General features: G+C 37.5%; 1 protein-coding gene across 1 annotated transcript in view; it reads right to left on the reverse strand.

The window, feature by feature from the left end:
• Nucleotides 1–23993, reverse strand: part of CUL3 (cullin 3) — a 36593-nt gene that overhangs the window by 11484 nt on the left and 1116 nt on the right. Inside the window, exons 2-9 of the mRNA XM_005424657.2 lie at nt 17356–17469; nt 10415–10575; nt 9416–9530; nt 7940–8168; nt 6139–6284; nt 3086–3262; nt 1858–2028; nt 348–455 (exon numbers count right to left, since the gene is read on the reverse strand). Of these exons, the coding sequence (XP_005424714.1) occupies nt 348–455; nt 1858–2028; nt 3086–3262; nt 6139–6284; nt 7940–8168; nt 9416–9530; nt 10415–10575; nt 17356–17469 (1221 nt within the window). The remainder of the gene's footprint in view (nt 1–347; nt 456–1857; nt 2029–3085; nt 3263–6138; nt 6285–7939; nt 8169–9415; nt 9531–10414; nt 10576–17355; nt 17470–23993) is intronic.

Consider the following 23993-nt stretch of genomic DNA (forward strand, 5'->3'; position numbering starts at 1 on the left):
GGCACAGCTGGCAGCCGGGGGGCGGGCACAGGGCGCCCCCTGGCGGTGCCGCCCGGCAGAGCCGCTGAGCCACGCAGCCACGGCGCAGCCCTTTGGACACTCAGAGTTTATGGAATGGAACTGGCACTTCTTGAGCTGTGGATGAAGTCGCAGCTGATGCTGGCATTTCAGGAAATGCTGATACAGTTTATAAGATAAGACACACAGTGAAAAAAGGAACAATCTGTACAAGCTGACCAAGTCCTTCTCAGCACACGCATTTTCCAACAAATGAAGAAGCACAGGTGTGGACACAGGTGCAAGGTTTGTACTGAAGCAAAAGGCCAAGCACAGACCCCAGCACTTACCCCTGTTGCCTGAAGATGCTGCCTGAACTCATCCATCGTTGTGTTTGAGATGCTCATGTCCCTGAACATTCCTTCCAGTTTCGACGTGAATTGACATCCACATTCAGTCTAAAAGCACACAAAATTATTTGTTGTACCAGCACTATGATAATAAAGCTTCTGACAGGCAAACTGCAAGACGAAAGTTAGCTTATAAATCCCCAAAATTACATTTCTGTACTTTTGGTTACTGGAATTTCCATTTGCATTACATTCAGAGCTCAGAAAAGATTCCTATCATATAAAGATCTAACCCTACACAGATCTTAACTTACGTTTCTTCTCTTTTCTCCATTATTGCATTTTTGTCTTAGACTTCTATATCATATTAAAAAACTGTGAAAGCTTATCAAATCAAGACATGCACTTTCACCTGCTTTTAGCACAATTCTGTAAAGGGGAATGAACCCTATTTATATCGCAAGGAAACCCCTGTTGTCCTGGGAGTGTGTTTTATTTTGAAGGCTGACTGCAGATTACCCAGCAAGATTCCTAGGCCTTGTGAGAATCAGGAACACCTGCACAGGGACAGATGTGCACAGGCAGGACTGTGTGCCCATTTCTAACATATACTGTGAATACATGGGAAAGGAAGCCTGCTAGATTCAGCATCCTGACCACTCTGCAGCTCTGTAAGAAAAGAGGGCACTTCATATGCACTGATTCATCTTGCAAATGCGTGTGTGCCCTGCGCTTTCTGAATCACCAGGCTCAAAGTGGTGGAGAGGTAATTGAGAAGGAATTAATACTGAGAAATTTGGAGAAATCTGATACAAACAGGCTTGGCTCACTGATAGAATATGAAGTTCAAAAATAAGCATCAGTGCAGTTTGATTTTAGGATCCGTCTGCTTCAGAAGTGCTCTAATCATTTATCATGCAACTTGAGAAGAAGCTGCAATAGAACTTTGTTTAAGGTCTGTTCAATTTTAGGCTTTACCTTCTTCTCCATCTTGGGTTCTATTTAATCAGTATTTACTCAGCTAAGGACAATGTGTTTCTAAAGACTGATACGAAGTTTGTTTTTTTTTTAAAACCACTTAATCAAAAAGGAATTGAGCACTACCACCACTCTGCTGATGGAGACAACTAAAAAACAACAATACAAGCAATAACAAAATTGTACTGCAAATAATGGAAAATCCAGGACAAAACATAGTCTTCAAATTCAGTCACTGCAGTTGTCCTATTATTTAAAAACTTAGAAAAAAAATTGTTTTCTAGATTGCACTCTCATCAGAGGGGCTTTTCACTACTTCCTTCCTTTATTTCCATGAAAATACTTGAAAAACCTTTTGTAGTTTCTGGAGGGCTTTCAAAATCAGCTTTTGGGGCTTTCAAAATCAGCTCTGTATTTAGCAGCCATCAAGATTATATTATCTATATGTCTCATGTAAAACCAGAAGAAACCATATTTATGAAAAACAAAAAAGAAAGAAAAATCCCAAAAAAGTATGCAAGTACTGTCTTACCTTTAATTTGGAGATCATATTTTTCTCAGAGTCATCTGAAACACTCTTATTTGTGAGAAGCCTTCTTGCCAAGTGCTGCTTGTAATAGCGTTCAAAAACATCTTTCTCTTGCATAAACCTGAATAAAACCATCGCCTTATCCAATATAGTTTCTACTTCTTGCTCTGTTAGCTGTAAAAGAAATAATTTGCTGGTTTTAATCTTCCAGCACAAGTGTCTTACACAACCCAAGTACTTCAAGTAATTCACAGCAGCAGATGGTCTAACAGTAGCCAACAAAACTGGTCCAATATATGATTGACAGCCGAAAGAACAGTGCACTAACTCAATAAAGTGGAATAAGAAATAAATCTAAAATGAAGGGAAAGGCAAGAGCAAGGGAAAAGGGAAACAAGGAATGGGTAGAATTTGGTAACTACAGTAAAAGTTGCTGGGTAAGTTTAAAACAGCATGAGGGAAATCAGTATTAGGAGTAGAAAAGTTTGTTTGGAATGAAAGCTTTTAACTGTTAAGACATCTTTTGCAAAGCCTGTCTAGCGCCACACAAATAAAATGATTATTTGTTTCATAAAAAACCAGAATTTACTATTTGATTCCCAAAGCCTTAGTTATATGCTCTAATACTAAGTTTTATTTAGAGTAACTGAAGCCTCAGCTGAACCATCCTGTCCAGTCTGGATTCTGTACCTCAGAAAAAGTAATGAAAGAAGCTAAGGCTGAAGGCAAGAGTTGTAATCAGAACTAGAAGACTGATATGGTAATAGTTCTCTGGTATGAAAAAACAGTAAAAAGCAGCAAAGACAAACCCTTTTCTCTAACCAAATTAATTTTCAAAAGAAATTATTAGATAATGAGAATAGCTGCTAAACTATAAATGTACTTAAGGAAATGATACATAAGGTTTCAAAAGAAGAGAGCTGCAGAATCTACCACAACCTAATTGTTTTTTGACAACCTAATTGTTTTACTTATAGCAGCACCTGCTATAAGTAGTTCAGGTATGCTGCATCAGAGGTAGGTGACAAGCCACAAAGACCTCCTAATGCCTGATTTTTCTGTAAGTTTAGATCTAGAGTGTTATGAGCTCAGATGTGTTACATACACCTTTTTGAAGGTAAAATTATAATTTCTCTTAATATAAAAATAATTCTTAGAAAAGTAGCTTAGTTTAATTCCATCCAAATTTACAGAGCAAAAAGCATGATATTTTGAGCTGATTTATACTTACCCCCTTGACTCCCTTTTTCAGCTTATCATCAATAAATAATGAGAGGTACTCTGGAGACCTGGAGTTGAGGTTGAGGAAGTACTCGAAGTCACCCGCGATCGTCTGCTTGAAGAGCCGGTCGTTATTGAAAGATTCCTGGAGGAAGCGATCAAACCTACTCTTCAAGTCCAGCAAACCCTGTCAAAAATGAGAAGAAAGCAAAACCATTTTCACTGATGTGAAGTTGTAAGCTGGGAAACAATAATAATAGATGAGGCCATAGAGAAGACCAGATCTACAGTCAGAGGTTCTGCAATGCTCTCTGTTCAGAATTGTTAGAAAGTATCTGAAATGTCATTTGCCTTTTTAAGGTTTTATTGCTGCCATGAATCTCTTATAGAAGCAATTTTCACATAAACTGGCTAAAATATTGGTGCCAAACACTGGTGCAGTTTGTTATAATGCCCTTCTCAGATTAAGAAAGCTTTTTAAACACCCTTGTTAAACAGGTTGACTTCCTGTATTTTTGAATCAACAACTTAAAGGAGGTATTTGTTGCACTCATTAAGCCTTTTCTATTCCAAACAACACAGACAAAGTCAGTATCATAAACACAGCATAGGGGAAAGCTGAGGCTGAGCACCCATTAAGTGCATCCCTAGAGCTACTGAACAAGTTTGAGGAGAAAACACACTGCAACAACAGGCCTAAACTTGTCAGTGTTTGTTTCTCTCTAATTTAATCCAGGGACATGTTCTGAATTATTCAGTTGTGTGTTTCTTGCTGATCATTAGGAGTCACTGGGAGCATATGAAAATTAGATATATGCATCAGGGTCCTGAACTGAACCACCTCTTCTGAACTAAACCATTGGACTCTCAGCATCATTTTTAGATCTCCACCCAAGGTTAAAGCAACTGAGTATAGAAGGGGGAAGAATCTTAAAATTCCCTGAGCACCTTGTTAAGTAAATATGATACACATAGGTTTTAACTGAGACAGCATTTGGCAGGCAGGGGGAGAGAATTTCACTCTTGAGAGTTAGATTTGTCATGGACAACCACTGCCTGCAAAAACTCTTTAAGTTAAGTGATATTTATGTCTTCAGGTTCTTAAGAAATTATTCATATGAGGTTACTTAAAGAAGCCATTCAAGAATTACTCAAAGAAGTAGTAATATTTCTTAGGAACTCACCATCTCACTTAAAGGAATGATCTTTAGACAGGCTAATTAATGCGTATTAGAAATTTTAAATTCAAAGTAAATCCCACTATCTCTCTGTTTACCAAGGTTAGCTCATGTCTCCTCTCCAGGAGTACACCATCTGAACAACCTGGTGTTAAACAGGAGAAACTGTTAGTACCTTGAATTACAAAAGCATTTCAACATCCCTTCAAACTATTATAACAAAGTTTTAAATCTAATCCCCTGGCAATGCTGTTGCAAGCATCTCACCAATTATGCTCAGGGTGATGTCATGTTGTGGAAGCAGTGCTGAGCTATGACGGATTTTTTTTTTCTTGATGGTTTAATGCAGCTTCAGTGTCTGTCTCCTTAGTGCTATTGTCCTTGACAGATTCACATGAACATGGCTGAGATGAAAAGAGCAAGGTGCTTTCTCAATTCACAGATATTCCTCTCTGCTTCCATCCCCTCAGTGGAAGTGGTGGATAAACCTTTCTGGGGGTTTTTCAGTCTGAATGTCAATCCCTGCCCCAGGACATCTTCATGAGATGCTGGAGTACATACTGAGGGGCTGAGCTCTGCCAAAGCACATGGGCAAGTCTTCCTCAGCCTCATTTTGCCTTCCACCTTTGTGACAGGAAACCTTGATACTATCTTTATAATTAAGTTTTTAGATCTGTCTTTCTCCGTTATCTTTTTTATGATACCTCTTTAGGCCCATCAGGAGCTAAAATTACTTCAAAGTAATCCAGACCCTTATTTTCCACATAGTTTGCACACACCCCCCCTCCCCTGTTTTGTTCTGGTTTTTTTAAATCACACCACCACAAATATAAGAATCCTTAATCATTAAAGCTAATAATTTTTCAAGGGCATTCTCTCTTTTTTTAACCAGGCCTTGAAGGGGTGATTATTGTGCAAGCCTGGTGAGAAGTTTGCTTCAGCATTGCCAGAAAATTAATAATCCAATCAAAAATGTTTTTATACTCAAATGGCTTCTTCAAAAAGTAACCAGTTCTAGCAAAGTTATTGTCTTCAAACAAAACAGCACAGATTGACAGACATACATTAAATGTTTCTCATGAAGAACAGACACAAGGACTTGAACCACACATTTTAGAAAACCGCAATGTTTAATGAATACACACTTTCACAAGAAATATAAAACATCTTCCAGCTATAGAAACACAGCTTTAAGGTTCAATAAACTCTAAAGGTTTTATATGTAAATTTCAAACCATCTTCTCAGAGACAATGGAAGAAAAAAGATGACAAATAATTCTGAAGCATATTTTGTGATCTTGATAAATTAATGGTACACATTACTGAGTGAGAGAGAACAAGAAAGAACACTCACATCTTTTAACATGCAGAGCTGTTCTGCTTCTTATGGAGACAGAGAATGGAATGAGTAATTTGTTATGACTGATAAACACATTCACCTCTCAGTCACAGCTAAGCTTGCCATGAAATATTGCCATGTGATTTTTGCCTCAATAAACACTGATAGCTAATGTTACATAATATTAAACAAAGTGGACACTATAAAGCTATTTGTCAGTAGACATACAACTCACTCTGGAGGCACAACATTCAGGGAAATCCAAGAAGTTTCCAGCAGTTAGATAATTAGGCTGAGTAAGTTGTTTATTAAAAGCAAGTACTAAAAGCACAAAAACTTAGTATGTGCTTTCCAACCAATTTCAGTAAAAGTTCTAAACATGTCTGAAGATTCAGAGAATGTACATTAAAAAGCATTTATAAATTTACCTTATTAATAACAACCCCTTTTGAATTGATACTAAGGTATACCTTATAAATTGTGTATGTGGTGAACTGCTAATGTGGGGAATGTGGGAAAGAAAAGGAAGTTAAAGTATTTCACTACCTGAATGTAGTCAACTGGATTCTTTCCTTCTCCCTCTTCAGAAACCAGTGCTTTGCCTTGCTCTCTCAGGTATGAGCTCATGCACTCACACATTGTCTTCAGACCATTTGGCACACGGCTGAACAACTTGTACATGCAAGCAAGGTCTGCAAGGAAGAATGAGAGATTATGCAGGACACCTCTGTGTGTTACACTTCTGTAACTCATTCATCTCAGAGCTAAAGCTGACAGTTGAAATTCAGCCTCTTGAGCCACAGAAAGCACTCTGTAACAGCTCAGGTACCAGATTCTTCTGATCTCCTCTCTCCTTTAGCCCTGACAAGATGCTGACTGCAGCAGCACCAAAATGAAAAGCAAAGACTGTATTCAATTATTCTAGGTTGTCTGTAGCAGGGAACCTGTCATTGCTGACCTCCAGGCCAGCAACAGATGATGCTAATTCTAAAGGATAGCGAACCTATTAGACCTTCAGCAAGATTATGCTTTCCAGGGGTATTTAAGAAAGTAGCTTCCAAGATTATCATTCCCAAAATCAAGCATTGCATCCAACACTTTTTTTTTTTGAAAGCAAGTTAAACCAAACAGGACAGCACTAATGAGATGCTTGTTTCTGTCTGTATTAAAAGCAAAAACTGGTAAAAACCTAAGAGTTTAATTTATATTTGTCTTAAAACCAGTCATACACTTTTACACTATTATGTTTCATCCACCTAAAATAATGAGAAGTGGTTTAGGCTAAACATTGCTTTCCAAAAGAACAATCCATCCTTGTACCTTTGTGAAAAATCTCATCTTCACAAAGCAGCATTTCCACTCTACTAGTTAGCTGAATCAAACCAAGGCCTATAGAAGTTAAACAAATTCCTGTATTTTATGAACACCCTTCAATATCCTTGCACCCTCAGCCTGAAGGTTATCTAAACTGGATATTAGAGAAGAAAGTGTTAAGTATAGTATTATCACTTTCTTTTTCAACAGAGTAATTCTTTTTTACAGCTAGGAAATGTGCTCAATTTGTGCTCTGAGTATCACCTAGTAATTGTGAAGCTGCTTTAATGAACAAAGGCCATTAATCTGAGCAGCAAGGCTGCTCCCCATTTCTCATGGCTTTAGAGTGAGCACTGATTTCTAAATATAGATACTACAATCTCTCTCTTCGTTATGCTGCTTCAGAAACTTAGGTTCTATTTCCATAATACTTTCATTCATTCACTCTGTCCCACATTAACCTCTATTAGGGAAAAACAAATCAAGCCAAGCCCTTCTGTTTCAACCACTTCAATAAGCTGCTTCTTATCCTTAGAAAGAGCCAACTCCTTTCTGCAACAACACCCTCTCCCCAAGAATTGGTCCTGCAATGCTTCTGTTTAAGTCTTTTACACAAGCACTTTTTAAATAACTGCCTGTGGGCCAAAAAAATGTGATGCATTTTCACAAATGCATATTAGAGGAATGGAAATAATAAAATAAAATGGCTCATGGTCAACTGGTGACAAAAACCACTACAACAGTATTCAGTATTAAATTCAGTAGCATTCAATAGTATCTCATATTTCTTATGAGATACTTGGTTTACCAAAAAACTACCTGTATCTGGTACTAAACAGAAACAAGTTAAGTGTATGGGCTCTGTTTTAAGAGCTACCTAATAGTCACTGAATATTTTCAGATGTTCGTGACACAGTTACTAAATGTTTTCACGATTACACAGAAACACAGATGTTAAGCTTGACTTATCCCATGTTTAAAAACAATAAGCAGTATCAGAAGCATTTGTGTCTCACAAATGATGCAGTCTTACCTTCTGTCTTCCCATTTTTCAGCATATGAACTAGCCCAGAGTTCTCCATTTCCACTATAGTTTTCATATGCTTGGAAATAAGCTCCCTCTCAACAACTTTCACAATGGGTTCTTCTGTTGATTTATCCAGACAGTGCATCACCCGCTCTATTTCTTCATTAATTCTAGCTTCTACTTTCTTTATATATACAGAAGCACTGTTTTCAGCTAAAAATTTCTGACTTTCCATCTGTGATTAACACAAATTAATATTTTAGACTTTTTTGTAAAGAGTAAAAAGAAAGCATGTCAGATCAGCATTTATAAGCAAGTTCAAATCAAAACACAGCATGTCCAACACATGCAAGATTCACATACACACTTAACACAAAATAAAGGTTTATTATACTAATGTGTTACGTAAGGGGGTACATGAAATAAAAACAATGTATTTTTCATAGTAAAACAACCCAAGCCAACTTAGTTTCCAGTTACCAACTACAGTTTTAGCCACAGGTTCAAAGAAAACAAAGATGGGGGAAGGGAAGGATCAAAAATTCCTTCCAAATACCAGTTGATGGTAGTTCTCCTTATTCTCATTAGTGACAATGCTGAGCCCATTATTTCATGTCCAATTGTTTTTATTCATACTGGTCAGCAGAGTCTTTGGAGAAAAGATGTCTTATTTTTCAGGCAAAGCTAAGTAATAGAACTTAAATGAAAGTAGTTCTTTTTCCTAATTTTATATAAACACCAATGAAAAACAGAACGCTGACATTTAAATAGCTGTGCAACATATGCTTCTGTTTTTCTAGGAAGTTAGGAGATCAGAGCATATGACAATTGATCCTGCATAAGAAATGGGAGACTCACAAATTACCTTATCTAGATATTTTTAACATGATTTTACTTATTAAGTGCTTATTAACAAGCACTTAACTGGCTTTCCTCCTCCAAGTATCTCACAAAAAAAAACCCTCAGAAAATATTTGGAATGTATTATTTGGTGGTTGATCAACAACTGGAGAGCCACTTGGATATGCTTAGTTCCTTGACTTGGTTTATTTCATTACAAAAAAACCCTCACAAATGTGAAAACTATGAAGGCATCAAAGTTTCCTCAAAGGCAGTTTGACAGGTTTCCAGCCTGAAACAGTTTGAACCTTTCATGCTACTGGCATTTCAAAAAGACTGTAGGGCAAAGCAGATGTAGACTAAGCTACATGAAATAATCTAAAGCAGGCACAAGATTAGCATGATGATTACTGTACATGTCATTGGCACCTATAACTCAAAACTACATTCAAATTATGCTGATTCTGTAAAATCTGTTACGTTTCCCTGCAAAGTTAGTGATTATTTTTCTTATTTCATTTAATGGAGATGGACATACTCATCGGAAAAGCAACAAGTATGTAAAGTACCATCAAATCTGACAGTTCAGAGGTCTGAGAGTTATAACAGCATTCCGAATATGGTATTAGAATATTGCTGTACCTGAAAAAATTCTGCAGACATCTCCAAAAATGGAGCCTCAAAGTCTTCTTCATAGACTGACCTTCCTTCAAGACCTAGAATCATTAACATCTGGCAAGCATTTCTTATTGCGCCTCTGCCAAAAAGTAAGTTGTTAACAACTTGAGAAATCTACATGGTTGTAAGACAGAGTACACAGCAGAATAACAACTCATAACACAGTATTAACTTTAATAAAATGTAGCAATAGAAAGTCCATTTAATCTGTTTGGTACATGGCATTTTCTGGAACACTACACAAGCAAGGTTGTTTGGTTTTGTTCAAAATTAAAGAGCTGACAATGTTTATAAAGTATTTTAAATGCAATGACAGGGACAAACAGCTCAAGTTCCACTAAGCCATAAAATTATGAAGAATATATATTAATATATAAGAAATTAACCCACAATAGTACTTCAAAGAAAACTGCACACATAGGTCAGAACTGAGCAACTGCAACTTCAAAACAACTGCACACATGGAAGTTGCTATGCAAAGTTTGAGGTTTTTGGATGGCTAGCTGTTTTAAAAAAACCAACTACACAAAAATCTAAAAAAATGAAAAAAAACCCAGCTGAACACAAAATAAATTCCATTAAAATTCAAATGTATCAGCAAGTTAATGAAAACAAAAGAACTGCATCTAGAAAAAAATTCCACTTTCTGGCAGTAGGGGACAATACACAGCTGTAGCTGGGGAGTCTTTTGCTTTTCCTGAATTGCATGTTGGGCAATCTTAGTCACAGAAATGCAGGTAGAGTAGCAAGGTAAATATTGAAAATTATATTATCAATTATATTCCCTGTTTGCCATTGTGCTAAAATATAATACAAAAAGAAATACGTTACTCCAGAATATGAAGAAATTTTAGTCACAAATGTGATCTTAAATAACACATTATTTGTGTATGTTCTTGAGTCACTCTTTAAAAACTGACAGCTCTTATTTACAACAAAAGACTCCACTTACAAACATCTTACCTGTCTACAACTTCTCCTTTCCTCTCTCTTGCAATCATATCCAGCAGAGTTTGCCTCAGGTGATCCCTGATGCAGCCATAACGCACGACCTGATCTCGAAAAATGATCAGGCCCAAGTTGTAGACATTCTCCACGTTGTTCTGCTGCACATACACCCGGTCCTGCAGCAAGGGCATCAACAGCAATAAAACTGTGAATTCACTGCATCAATGCTATTCAAAAATACAAGAGACTGATTGCCTCTCCACATTGGAAATATGACCAAATGTATCTTTTCTCTTAACAGAAAGAAATTATGTATACCCCTCAAGATGCAAAATCAGTCCCATTTTCCAAAATTTCATTTACACTGGAAGTTCTGTTTGGCTTAGGAGTATAAGCACAGCATTTATGACTAAAGCATGCCATAGCAGATCTACACTCACTTTTTAGTCTGGGTGCAGAGGAGTCTCCAAGCACTGACTAAATGCATGCCACTATTTGCAAGAGGTTTTACTTGCCTACTCAAACCCTTCCATCTCTTTTGATCTTTTAAACAAAAAAAATTTAACTTCCCCCTCCCCTCCATGCATCTTCCTACCACTCCTTTTAGGCAAAAGATATTCAATACTCAGTGAAATTTCCTAAAACAGCATCATTAGATAAAGAGCAGCAAATATAGAGCCAAAACAAAAAGAGTTACAATCAAAATCTTTATGGATTAGTACTGCAAAATTGTACATAAGATTTCTGTAGACATCCCTCCCTCTACCCTCCCCAAATTAAATTTCCTTCCACTTGAGCAATATTTCAAAACTTTGTTATGTTTCATTATAATCTCACCCATATACCACCTCCTCCTCAAAAAAAGAAGAGGAAGAGAAGAAAATATTTTTTACATTTCCATGTATGTTTAAATTCTACCTCCCAATATAATCTCTGTCTGTGGGAAGGATCAAGCTCCTCAACTACCCATTTTTTATGCACCTACATTTAAAAACCAACACTGATCCTCAGATCAGCATTTTTAAGACTGCACAGTCCAAAATCCATCAGACAGATTTCACTGGGAATGCTAAGCAGACCCCGAGTCTCTTACTGCTACCCAAAGAAATGCTCCAACAATTTGTCTCTTCTTTCCTATTCCTCTCTCCCAACTTAACTCTGAAAAAAGAAAGGCTATTACTAAAGTCAATACTAAAGCAGACAGAAAATGCATGTATTTGATTAATAGCCACTACTGGGGCAGGCCACTTAAAACAATATTAAGAACAGAAAATCTGTGAGGTTTTACAACCCCTTTCTGAGATGAGCAATCACTATTTTTGTTAATTTCTGTCAGGGCATAATCCATTTCTCTTATGTCATAGTTTGGGCAATTACTAAAAATTCTGCTTTGCTACCATTTAAGCATCAGGAAAATGGCATTAGAAAAAGCTAGGAGCTTGGTACCCACTCACAAATCTGACTAGGATGAAGTTTTGTAAGAATGTACATAGCTATAATAAAAACAATAATACTAAAAAAGAATCAAATTCTGTAAAGGATGATGGTTAATTTATGAAAATGAATATAAAGTTTAGCTTCTCCACTGGTTCCATCACTATCATAAGTGCTTTATCACACACAGAATTAAAGAGTAAAGTTACTCAAACACCTGGAAAATGAAACCATCAAAAGAACAAATGTTATGCTCAGACTATGGAAAAAATATGCCAAAATTGCAAGTTTGCATAAATTCCACGATTTCAAAAAACAAGAAGGAAGAGACAGCCCAGCATGTAGCACCTGTATTCACATGGCAAAATTATTCCTACACTAATTATATGCCAGATTGCCACTTGGTGACCAGAGGAAAGCAGAACACTGGGTTCAGCAATTAGTGTGTGATTTCCCACTCTCTGCCTTCAGACAGGCAGCCCTGAATTTAAATGAAAAAACAAGATGGGAACCTGTCAGATATGCCTCCTCTGTGGCTCCTGAAGCAAGCTCAGCTGTCTCAAAGCACAACATTTATTAATTGCTCTCATGAAGTCAGTTCAGAGATGTGTGGTGGGCTAAGTCTTTGCAATAGGTTACTTTTGCTTTTCTGTTTTTAGAAACAGGGTTGTTTATTTCACTTCCTTATTTACACGCTTACAGCAAGAACAGAAGTAAATGTGATTCTCAAGTAAAACAAGCTTAAAACACATTTTCAAAGAGATGAAAGAGCAAATTAAAATGTAGTGTCTAATACTATAATTTGAAAAGAATATAATTATTATTTTAAAAAAATATTCAGGCCTCTGAAGCACAGGCAGCAGGGTATCTAAAAGGATTAAAGCCATGGCCATGACTCATCTGCATAGCTTCTGTTGTGGAAGTGCTCAACACTGCCATTGTGAAAGAGTGACTCCTCTCAGTTTATCAGCAGCCTCTGTAGTAAGCCAGACCTCTCAACAATACCCAAACCAGAGCAGCAACATTAACATTTCTGATCCTGCTGATGTGCTCACCCTTGGTAACAGATCACATTTGCTGGAAGCTCTCCCAGCCTAAAAAAGAAAATCCCAGAGAGCCCTGTTTGGGAACAGGTTTGACTGACAAGGCTACACACCACTGAACAGAAATCACTTCCCATAGGGAAAAGCAGTGGGTGCTTAAAGGTAGGAGTAACTTTCAGGAGACAAGGATGGAGATTCAGACAGCAATTATTGATGAATCACAATCCTGCTTACACTCCACAATAATTCTGAACTGAAGTCACCCACTGTAAGGAACCAGTAGGACATTTTACCCATCTCTGCATGGATGCACTACCTGGATGATGCAGCAGCCTTCAGACACCCTTGTGTACGCACCAAGTGTCTCTGAGCCTAGTTCTGGAAATAAAAACAACACTTCTCTCTATTACCTTCTGTGTAAGCCATGGACAATGAGAGTCATTTGTCAAAACTCCCATATCCAACCTGTCAGTGCTGGCCTAAAAAAAAGACACCAGCTTTGTGCACAGCAAGATGAGAAGGGAATGCTCTGCCCTCTGAAACATCCACAGCTGTATTTGCAGGAGCAATTGTTCACTTCTGACAGTGTGTAACTGGCACTACCCATAGGCGTGTAATGCAGCCAGGGGTGTGACTACTGCACTTGCATACCTGAAATTGCTTTAAATTTAGCAAGCACAAGCAATAGAGACACCACAGAATCCAGTTTAACCCAGTTTCCATTTGACATTCTAAGAATACAGACATCCACACTGCTTGGAGAAAAGCCCAAACACTCCACCTGCACTGCTCCCATTCCATACAGCAGCTAAATAAAGCCCACTGTAGGTATGTTTACCTGCACTGCCACTGTGAGGCTGAATTCCAGAAATGCCCAAATCTTAGTACCTGGTTTGACTCAGCAAAGATGCTGCTTAGCACATGACTTGAGTGCTTCACTGCTTGTCACAGACAGTGCCAGAATTTACAGTGTATTATATCTACTCTGGCACCAATTACTGCAGCCTAAACATGTAAAAAGGAAGAGAGCTCATGCTGTATCAAACAAAATTCAGTGGAACTACATAAACTTGAAATTCAGTCAGGGAACTGAAATGTCTCAAAATAATCAAGACAAACCTTGCACAATAAGTGCAAAAGATTGCAAAAACCTCATCCTACACCTGCAACAGAAATTAAAGCAACAGACTTTTACCAGAGAGCAATCACAAGAGACAAGGCAATACACATTTTTAAAAGCATAACTATAAGGCAAAATTGAGATTGTCTTGTGGAGGGTGTTCTGCATGAACAATGAAATCCTGCCGTAGCCTCAAACAGCAAGTGTTCTAGTCATTAAACACCATAATGCACAAACCCCACTGTACAAAACACATGCCTTCCTAAAGAAGATTTATTTGTATTGACTTACAAAAAAAGGAAAAATTAAACAAAGGAAAGAAATTAGGGTGGGTTGAAAAGGTGTTTGTTTTGACTTAAATCATACAGCAGCTAATGGGTGAAACAAGGTTGGAAAAAAACTGTGGCATAAAAACAGATACAATTTAGTTTAAGATGTTCAAGATGTAAAGTCACTCGGCTGAAGCAAGAATTCAAGACAGGAAGACCAGAATTCAAGAGGGTATTATATGTTTTACTTTCACTGATGTCACAGTGTGGCCTGTTGGGCAATAGGTACATTTCCTGAAACTGATGTGTAATCGAGATGGCCTACAAAACAAGAGAAGGATTGGGTCATGCTTTACTTACAAACATAAGATAATTGCAGATACTTCTCCTGCTAGAACACAAGCATATTAATTTACAATGCCAGGTGACTCAGTTTATACAGTGTTTGGTGCTGGTTTTAGATAAAATATTTTAATGTCAGTTATATTAGATTTTCTTGAATAAAAATGTATAAATTATTTATGAAAAAGCATATCATTATAAACCTCTGTGTCAGTCAGACTCAACCATCAGAAAGTAAGGACAAATCATTCTTTATTTTATGAAATTCTTGAAAATTGTTTCTTTGAAAAGCAGTCAGGTCTGATCTTTCACAGGTGCTTTATAATTCTGTGGTACTGGCAGCTTTCCCAAACTTTTTGAATGAACACATGTTCAAGACTGGGATGTTTTTTACTCTTAGTCTTTTGTGAATGAAGAAAATTGTGTCTCACTCAAGAGGACATCCCAGTGACAAAGGTGAAACTGCAAATCTTGTAAAGTAGTCCTGTTTTAAATAATTGATTATTCTTTAATTTGTAATCAAAACATGAATTACTGACAATTTGTCTCATGTCCCTCTAAGTCAAAGGAGGGAGACTGCCCATTGTATTAGACCTTCACATTAGATAATTCTACCTAATAAAAATTAAAATTTTATCTATAAACCCCACAAACATTATATAAAAATTTAACTATAAACCTCATAAGCATTACAGAGGTTTAGCAAACAAATATTAGTGCCCCTAAGTTTATATAAGCATTTTGAAAGAAAATTTTGTTCTATTTTTACTACTATACTATAAATATATTTTATTGTGGATAGTTTTTTTCTGTTTCTGTGGTAAAAGGAAAAAACAAGCTGTGGGAGTCAAATAATTAGTCAAGCAGAGGCTCAACTGAACACCCACTTGAAATCATTAGAAACTGTCAACAGCACACAGAAGGCTACATAGTCCAGAGGTATTCAAGCTTATTTATTATTCTGTTTTCAATCTAAAAGACAGCCAATAAAGTTCAATTTACACTTGAAGGAATGCTGCAGCTTTCCTTCTCCTGAAATCTTGGTGGAAAAGACAAGGCTGGCTGGATGTTTGAACAGCATTCTCAGGCTTCAAAACAAAGTCAAGGCATTGCTCTTCTGACTACAAATAACACTCAGGAAACAGCTCTCCTGCTCCCCCAGGAGTGGTAACTGAAGCAGGCAACGCTTCCTCAAAGAGAAAAGGCCTTGGCTTTTAATATACTGGTCAAGCCACTAAAACAAGGAAAGCTTATAAGCCAGTTTTCTCTGCCACTGTTTGAAAGATCAGAAATTTATTGATTTTAAGAGCAGCAGATAACATTGCATTATCCATTACGTTGGACAATCCAGCACCTCCTGTGCTGAAATAATATATAATATTGGGCTAAACCACAACAGCTGTTCTCCTAGAAAGCTCTGGATTCCATCTTCTAACCTTCCTGAAAATTCACCACTACCTTTGGTAGATTAATCTAATCATTAAATATTCTTGAATATGCCTAGATGCAGCTAGCAGCAATTGATTTGTATTTGTCTTTCACAAACAAATTAGGGAGTCCAGGATCTCTCTTAGCAAGGACAGTACATCTTCAAAACAATCTGTCCATCTTCCTTTTGGCACATAAATCATAGTGTCACTGATGGCATGTTATCCAGCACTCTATTTTTTGATATGTGGTCTTTTCCCTACTGAAATAAACCAATTCCTCCAACCAGTAAATCCATTAAAACCAGTAAATCCATTAAAAATAATTGTTTGTGATTCTCTAATTACTTCAAATTCTTTAACTTGTAGTAGCTTATTGACCAAAGAAGACTTCACAGCTAATACAAACACAGTCAAAGTCACAGCATGAGATCTTTGACAGCTACAAGACAAGATCTCAACTCCTGTTGTTCAGCAGATAGAGTACAATTCCAGTTCATCTGCTTTTTGGACCAAAAAAGTCCATTATTGTATGTCCTTCACTGTCAAGTACTGCATCAATTATTATATTTAGGATACTTTAGAGGGAAAAAAAATTTACACAAAAAACACAGCAACTCAACACTTCCTTTTGAAGTCAAAAGCTTTGTCTAGAAGCTAAGCAAAAACACTCTCTTGCATCCTAATACAACCCCAATATTATGGGAAATTTAATACTTACCAACTACCTAAAGCATAACGCAATCCAGACACAAAAATGCTAGGCCTTCTCTCTTGAAAAATAAAAGTCTTTTCTGTTGGCTATAGGTGAGAAATGGCAAGCATGCAACCAAAAATCACATTCTATGTACACTGCTTAATATTCTACACAAGTTCTTCATGAACAGCAAAGGATCCATCTACAATTTAACATTCAAGGACACACATTGTACCTAAGCAAAGTTATCCTCTTTGAATCCTAAAGCTTAAAGAACAACCACACTGGAAGTTTCAGGATGCTTTACACCATAGTCCTTTCCACAGTAAGAAAACATCACTACCTGAACTGACATCTAAAATCTGCCAGAATGGGTCTGACCAGCTTATTTTTTAAGAACTGCAAAGTTCAAATATTTTTTAGATCAATTTTTCAGGTGATAATGAGATAATCTAATCTAAAACACAAATCCAATTACAATTTGTCAAACACCTGTAGCAGTCTGGCATGCACAGAGAAAATTGAAAACAAGGGACACAGAATAGTCTTTGCAAGAAGACTGGTAAGCACGGTAAGAAGACAATTTACTACACTGTGAAATGTGTGAAATAGCAGAATACCCACCATATACATCAGGATGTCTCTAATCATCACCATTGCTGTTTGATGATCATTCCACGCTTGGTTTAGTGTTTGTAGAAAGTTGTTATTCAAGGAGTTTAACACATCTTCTCGCACCTGAAGTGAAAAAAAGGTATTTTGACATAAACTCAAGTCAGTTTCTCCTGCAGCATTTAAATCTCAAACTTAGTTTCAGCACAAGAATTCTTGCTCTTCCATGGACCTGAATTTTACAGGTTCTTACTTTTCCTGGGCGCTGACTATCCCTACCTCGTATTTCCCTTCTGTGGAAAAATAAGAAAGAAAAATTATGCTAGAAACAAGAGAAACAAAATAAACATGGGTTTTAAATTTCAAAGGAATTCCTGAAGTTTCAAACGCTAAAAATAGTCTTTGACAACTCCTCATAGCTTTCATTTCCTGTGTTATAGTGTTTCAATTGCTGGTAATTTTACTATCACAAGTCATTTCAGAACATTGGGTAGTAGCAGTAAATGCTACAAACAGGAACAAGTACAGGTGGAAAATTGGCCATGATGACATTTAGAGAGACAAGCTGAGATAGCATAAAGATACAGCAAACAACAGTTCTGAAAGGAAGCAATTGCTTGGTAAAGATCAGACTCCTACATTAATACCAACAACAAGACTTCATAGAAAAAAGTCATATTCATTTTTTATAAATGTATTTGCAATTTGCAAGTTAATCTGTCTCATCAACTTCAGATTTTATGCCTCTTTGCCACTACTCTCCCTACTAATAAAAAAAAGCCCATCCAGTTTCATATTTTGATTTTTTTCCAATAGGCATATACTGCAGTGCTCAAACTTGAAACTAAAGTCAAAGAGAAATCTGTGGGAATGTAAAAAAATTGTTCCAGAGTTAATAACATGTGGGAATTGACTTTTTACATAACATGCAAAATGTATTCTGCCCTCTGTTGTAACCAAACAGAATGTTCACATTCGTTGATTTGGACTGATACTTGGCTGATAGTGTAAATTTCAGTGAACAGAGATTCAAACAGGAAAACAAAACACACATGCCAGGCAGCCAGAGACTGCACCAACATCCCATGCACTCACCTGACAGGCTGCACTCTGTCATTCCAGTTTTATGAAGTTATTAGGCCAAACCAGGGTGACAGAATCCTGTCTGCCACACTACTGTTCACACTCACAAACTCAGATGAGCAAACCAGAGACACAGTGTGGAACATCATCCAACACAATAGTCTCAAGGAGGAGAGGGATGAAGGAGAAAAGGAGAGGAATGAAGGAGCAGAGGAGGAAGAGGAGAGGGAAGAAGGAGGAGAAAGAGAAGAGGGAAGAAGGAAGAGGGAAACTTATCCCAATAACATTCACCTTGTTACTGCATCTAGGCAATATAGGTATGCATAGGTTGTTCAAAGCTTTCTTACATCTTCAAACACCTACTCTGCACACCTGAGCAAGGCCTCTCCTCCTTGCTTTTGGAAAACATAATATGCAGTTATGAGCACTGTTTAACTGCATCATTCTTTCTGATCATGATCATCATTTACCCTGTGGTCTCCCAAATGCGTGCTCTGTTGTCACCCAGTCCAGGAAGCTTTTAGCCAAAACATAAATACACACTAAAAACAACTTCAGCAGACATACTTGTGAAGAATATGCAGAATCTCCCAGAACAAGAGAAACAAACATGAAATGGTTTCTTTCACTTTTTTGGTGAGTATGGAAAAGCTTTATAAACATTATTTGGTAGTTCATCCACACTGATAAAATTTACCAAAGCATTAGATTATAAGCACAAATAACCAAGGGTAATTACAGATCAATTTTATGATAGCCTCTACTTTGACAACACAGAGGCAGCATGCCCTTGTAACTGCACACATTCCACATCCCTCACACTGACCCTGCTGGGCCAGCCAGTGCCAAGTCACACAGAAGGGGGTGGACACCTGCCACCAGGTAGCAGTGACAACTTGCTTCCAAGCAGACGCTGGCACATTCTGCAGTAGTGGCACCTCGGCTCCACATGGTGTGCCACGTGGATTTCTGGAAATGGGCCTGAAACTCAGAAATGGGTGCTGTCCAACAGAAGTACCTTCAGAGTTTCCCCGTGAAGCTCCTCAATGACATTCTTCTAGGTTTATTTGAAACTGTTGAAGAGGCTTGGAAAGCCATTCTTTCAGCTGCTACAAAAGCCAACCAAACTACTGCCAAGCAAATTATCACTTACAGCAACTTTATAGTTAACAAGTGTTCAACACATTCCTTGTATGGGCCATTAATTCAGCAAAACTACAGGGAAACTGCTATAATGCACAAAACATCTTAGCCATGCAAAGGTGCAGAGTCACACCACTTTGGTAGAAAAAATGATCTCAAGTAAAAAAATGTGCATACTCACACTCTTTGAACAAAGAGGACGCACAGCTGCTGCTCTGCCACAGCCTTAGAAAATTTCAAATCTCAAAGATTTTTATCAGCAGAATGTTACTTTAAAATAGCTGAGCTTGTGGTGATTTCTGTGACAGTATTTGCAGTTATGAAGTAAATTGCAGGGAGAGCCAGCTTAAATGGGACTGTCCATATACAGAGGGACTTGAAAATAAATTAGCAACTCTGTAATACATGTAAGGTCTTCTGATAGTTACAAGGATGACATTCTGTGTGTAACTTCAGGCCCAACTGTATTTTCTACTGAATACAGGTCTTCAGGAAATACAGAAACCTTCCCCCAATAATAGTAGTTTGTTGGCATAAGCTTTCAATACCTTTAAGTAACTCTTGATTAAGTGTACATAAAGAAGACTTATGGTCTACTATTTCTATCTTACAGTGCCTGGCCTGATGCAGCAGCACAAATAGTTCAATTATGTAATTTCCACTACTGTAAGGACAGCCAGAACATCCTGAGGGGAGGAGCAGTACAGAACAGCACTTTCTGAACCAAGGCCTCAAGCTCTCAGAACTTTTATTATAGAGTTTCTTTTAGAAAAATCCAAGCAGTCTAAAATACAGTGTTCTAAAATCTTAGGAGTCCCAAGTAGGTTAATGGACTGACTACCAGAAATGTCTGTTCATCCCTGCAGCTGCTATCCTACTGCTAAAAGGAAAAAACAAACACTGAAGAATACTGGGGGATTCTCAACAGTTACACACTTTCGAGCAATTCCCTCACATCCTTTTGCCCTCCACATAATAGCAGACTTGCTCAAGATCATCTGAAAACATCATTAAGAAAATATAAAGGCAGATAACACTCATACATTGCCAGTCAGGCTCACTCTAATGCTCAGTAGGTAATTTGCCTCCTACACAACTTCTTGTGTCATTCCTCCCTATTTCATTGATACTATGGAAATAATTTCAAACTCCCTGATGGAGATGACTCTCGTCTCTCCTTTTTCTCAGCAACACTAAGACAGAAAATTTTAAAGCCTGCAAAGGACCCCAGACATAACTTTAAGTCCCAGAGTAGACACACTTCTTTCAGCCTATACGTGCACCAGCACCCCACTCCTGCACTGAGCAGCTCTGTGCCCCCCTGACCAAAGGTGCTCTCAGTGCCTGTACTGTTACTCTGACACAGCAGGTACTGAACCTGCCCTAAGGGGCACCACTTGCCACTGATGGCCATCAGGACTCTGAGCCATTGACTACAACCAGTGGGTGTGACCACCCAACCAATTTCTTATCCATTGAACTCCACTCATTGAATCCATCTCTTCCCAATTTAGACACAAGAAGGTTATGGGGGACCATGTTGAAACCTTTACAGACATCCAGAGAAATGACATCTGTAGCTCTTCCCTTGTTCACTCATGTGGTCACTCCTTCATAGAAGGCCACTGGGTTGGCCAGGCAAGACTCACCCTTGGTGAAACTGTGCTGGCTGTCCCAAATCACCTCCCTGTCATCCATGTACCTCAGCATAGCTCCTAGGAGGATCTGCTCCATGATTCTCCCAGACACAGAGGTGAGAGTGACAGGTTGGAGTTCCCAGAGTCCTCCTTTCTACACTTCTGAAATATGGGTACAATGTTTCCCCTTTCCCAGTCACCTGGAACTTCACCTGACTGCCATGACTTCTCAAGTCCACTACATCAGCCAATTCCCTCAGGATTTTGGGATGCCCTTTATTGGGCCCCACTGACTTATACATAAAATGAACATTAAAAATATTATCCTGTAAACTTTTAAACTTTAACTTGTTTTTACTGTAACACAAATGATGTTGCTTATCATCAAATGGTTTAGAGAGCTGTAAACTAAGCTCTGTGTGTTTTAAAAACACTTAAAAACACTTGTGTGATGTAATAACATACTAGGCTTGAGAAGTGTGAAGGAGGACCATCCACATCAAGCTACAAGATTGTCAATGGGCAAGAAAGGGAGAAATCAGTGAAGTATCAGAGGCACAGGAATTAAATACTTGAATTAAGATGAAAGGTTTCAGTACTTTCAAAATTCAAGAGTATTTTTAAATAGCTCTACATGTACCATACTTAAATAATGATGTCAATACACAGGTAAAGACAAGTTTTAGCATGTTCCTACCCTGTAGTAAAAGCAAGGTAGCTCAAGAGAGCTGACTTGTCTCAGTGATGCAGAGCACCTGGCAGCATTTACAGCCTTTCTTACTACAGCCAGAACAGGGTGATTTGGAACTGCAAACCACTGGGGTCTGCAAGTCTGAAACCAAGCATTCTTGATAATAACTTGCTTGCACACACCTTGTATGGATCATATTTGCAACTATTATTTTATTTACAATTAAGCTGTCAAGGCAGTGCATTGTACTGTTTTCTTGTTGAGAAGTTAAATACTTTTCTCATTAGTGTTTGATTGCTAATTAAAATGCTGAATAAGCACAACTTTCACCTGGCAATTATATTAGCATAAATCATAAATACAGCTCTTAACCATGCCTCACCAAAAATGAAGGAATGTTTTCCAAGCTTTAAAACTATTTGTAAAAACAACTGAAAATATACACTGCCTCTACCTAGTCTCTTAATCTATTGCTGATTAACCAGCATGACGGGAATACCACAAGAATGAAGCTTTTTCTAAGAAGATAACCTGGAGATGTGGGCAGCAAATGACAGCTTTGGCTCAAGGATTAATAAAGTTTCAAATTTGGGGTAGGCTCCTCAGCAGTGCTCCCTGAACTGAGTATAGTTCTTCAGTAAAATCTATTCATCTGTGAACACTCCCATTTTTATAAAAGTTAAAGAATTTAATGAACAATATTTCAGTTGGCATAATCCCCCTCTTCTAAATTCTAGTATCCACCACTGAATCCCTGAATAGAAGTTTTACAAAGACTTGTGATGAGATCATTTATCATTCATTAGCTACTTAAAATTTATCAGAGAATTGCTCTTGGAAAGGGACAGTGAACATAAAAGATTTTGCTAAAATTCCTATGACAAAACGTGAGGTTAAACAAAACTCATTTTTCATCTATCTTACAAGTACTAATGGCTCAAACAGAAGATGTCATTATAGAACTGATGCTATTCTTGATAAACAGTGCAGTTTTTTTCCATACTTCCATCTATATATGCCTCAACATAATTTGTCTAAGCAAACATTCAAAAGGGACAAGCAGTAGCTTTTAGCCTCTATAAGTTTTTGTTATTTTTCAGAAATTTTTGGCATAAATCACATTTTTTTAGTCTTTGCCTTGGATTATTTTACAGGCTGGCATAATCAGAATAATTTAGCCTTTTTAACTCTATAGCAATTAACTACTAAAACTCAGTTAAACCTTTTTATTTGCAAAAGCTTTGGTCATCATTGATCACCCACACACATGGATATAATTTGATTAATCACATTAAAGATCAGAATATTTGGTCATCAGAGAAGATGTTATTTAAATGACCAGATACAGGAATGTTAAGTGTCAGAAAGGCATTTCTCTGCACTGCTATCTGTGCAGCCCTCTCAGCCTCTGCACTGAAATTACAAACTCAGAACCTTCTGCTCTTTTGTCAGCCTGCCACAATCAGCACTTCAGAATAATTAATTCTGCAAACGCATAGTTTTTAATATGCAAAATAGCCAGGAACTAAGATAAGTGGCAGAATACCCAGGAACAAAGATAAAAAGACACCCATCAAATTAAACCAGGATAAACTAAAGCCTAGGAATAATAAAAGTTTAGAGTCACAAATTATTAAGTGCATAGACATATACAAGAACAAGGCAAAAAAAAGCCTCAGCCATTTGCCACATTTTATATGAATGGTACAGATTATGAATGCACAGATAATGAAACCAGAAGTTTTTGAGAGTCACAGATGTGCTACAATTATAGAAAAGAACTGCAAATTGTTTAACCACTTCATAGAGGATGTCTCCTCTGGTGCACACAGTAAAAAAGCCCCACATTCAAAGCAGTTTTATCCACTTATCTGGATCACACCTTTGAAAACTAGGATTTTAGAAAAGAAATAACACATTTCTCTGCCACAGCAGTTAATTCCAGTTGGAACATACTAAAAAAGTCCCCAAGCATCCTGCATTATTTAGCCATAAATCTCCCATCCATTCTCTGTAATTCAGCCACAAGTAATCATCCAAGACACATGATGGTCTCTGAGTTTCCTTTTCAGATCTTGTAAAAACAGGACAAAAAT

Source organism: Geospiza fortis, unplaced genomic scaffold (genome assembly GCF_000277835.1).
Source record: "Geospiza fortis unplaced genomic scaffold, GeoFor_1.0 scaffold318, whole genome shotgun sequence".
In the NCBI taxonomy this organism is placed as follows: Eukaryota; Metazoa; Chordata; class Aves; order Passeriformes; family Thraupidae; genus Geospiza; species Geospiza fortis.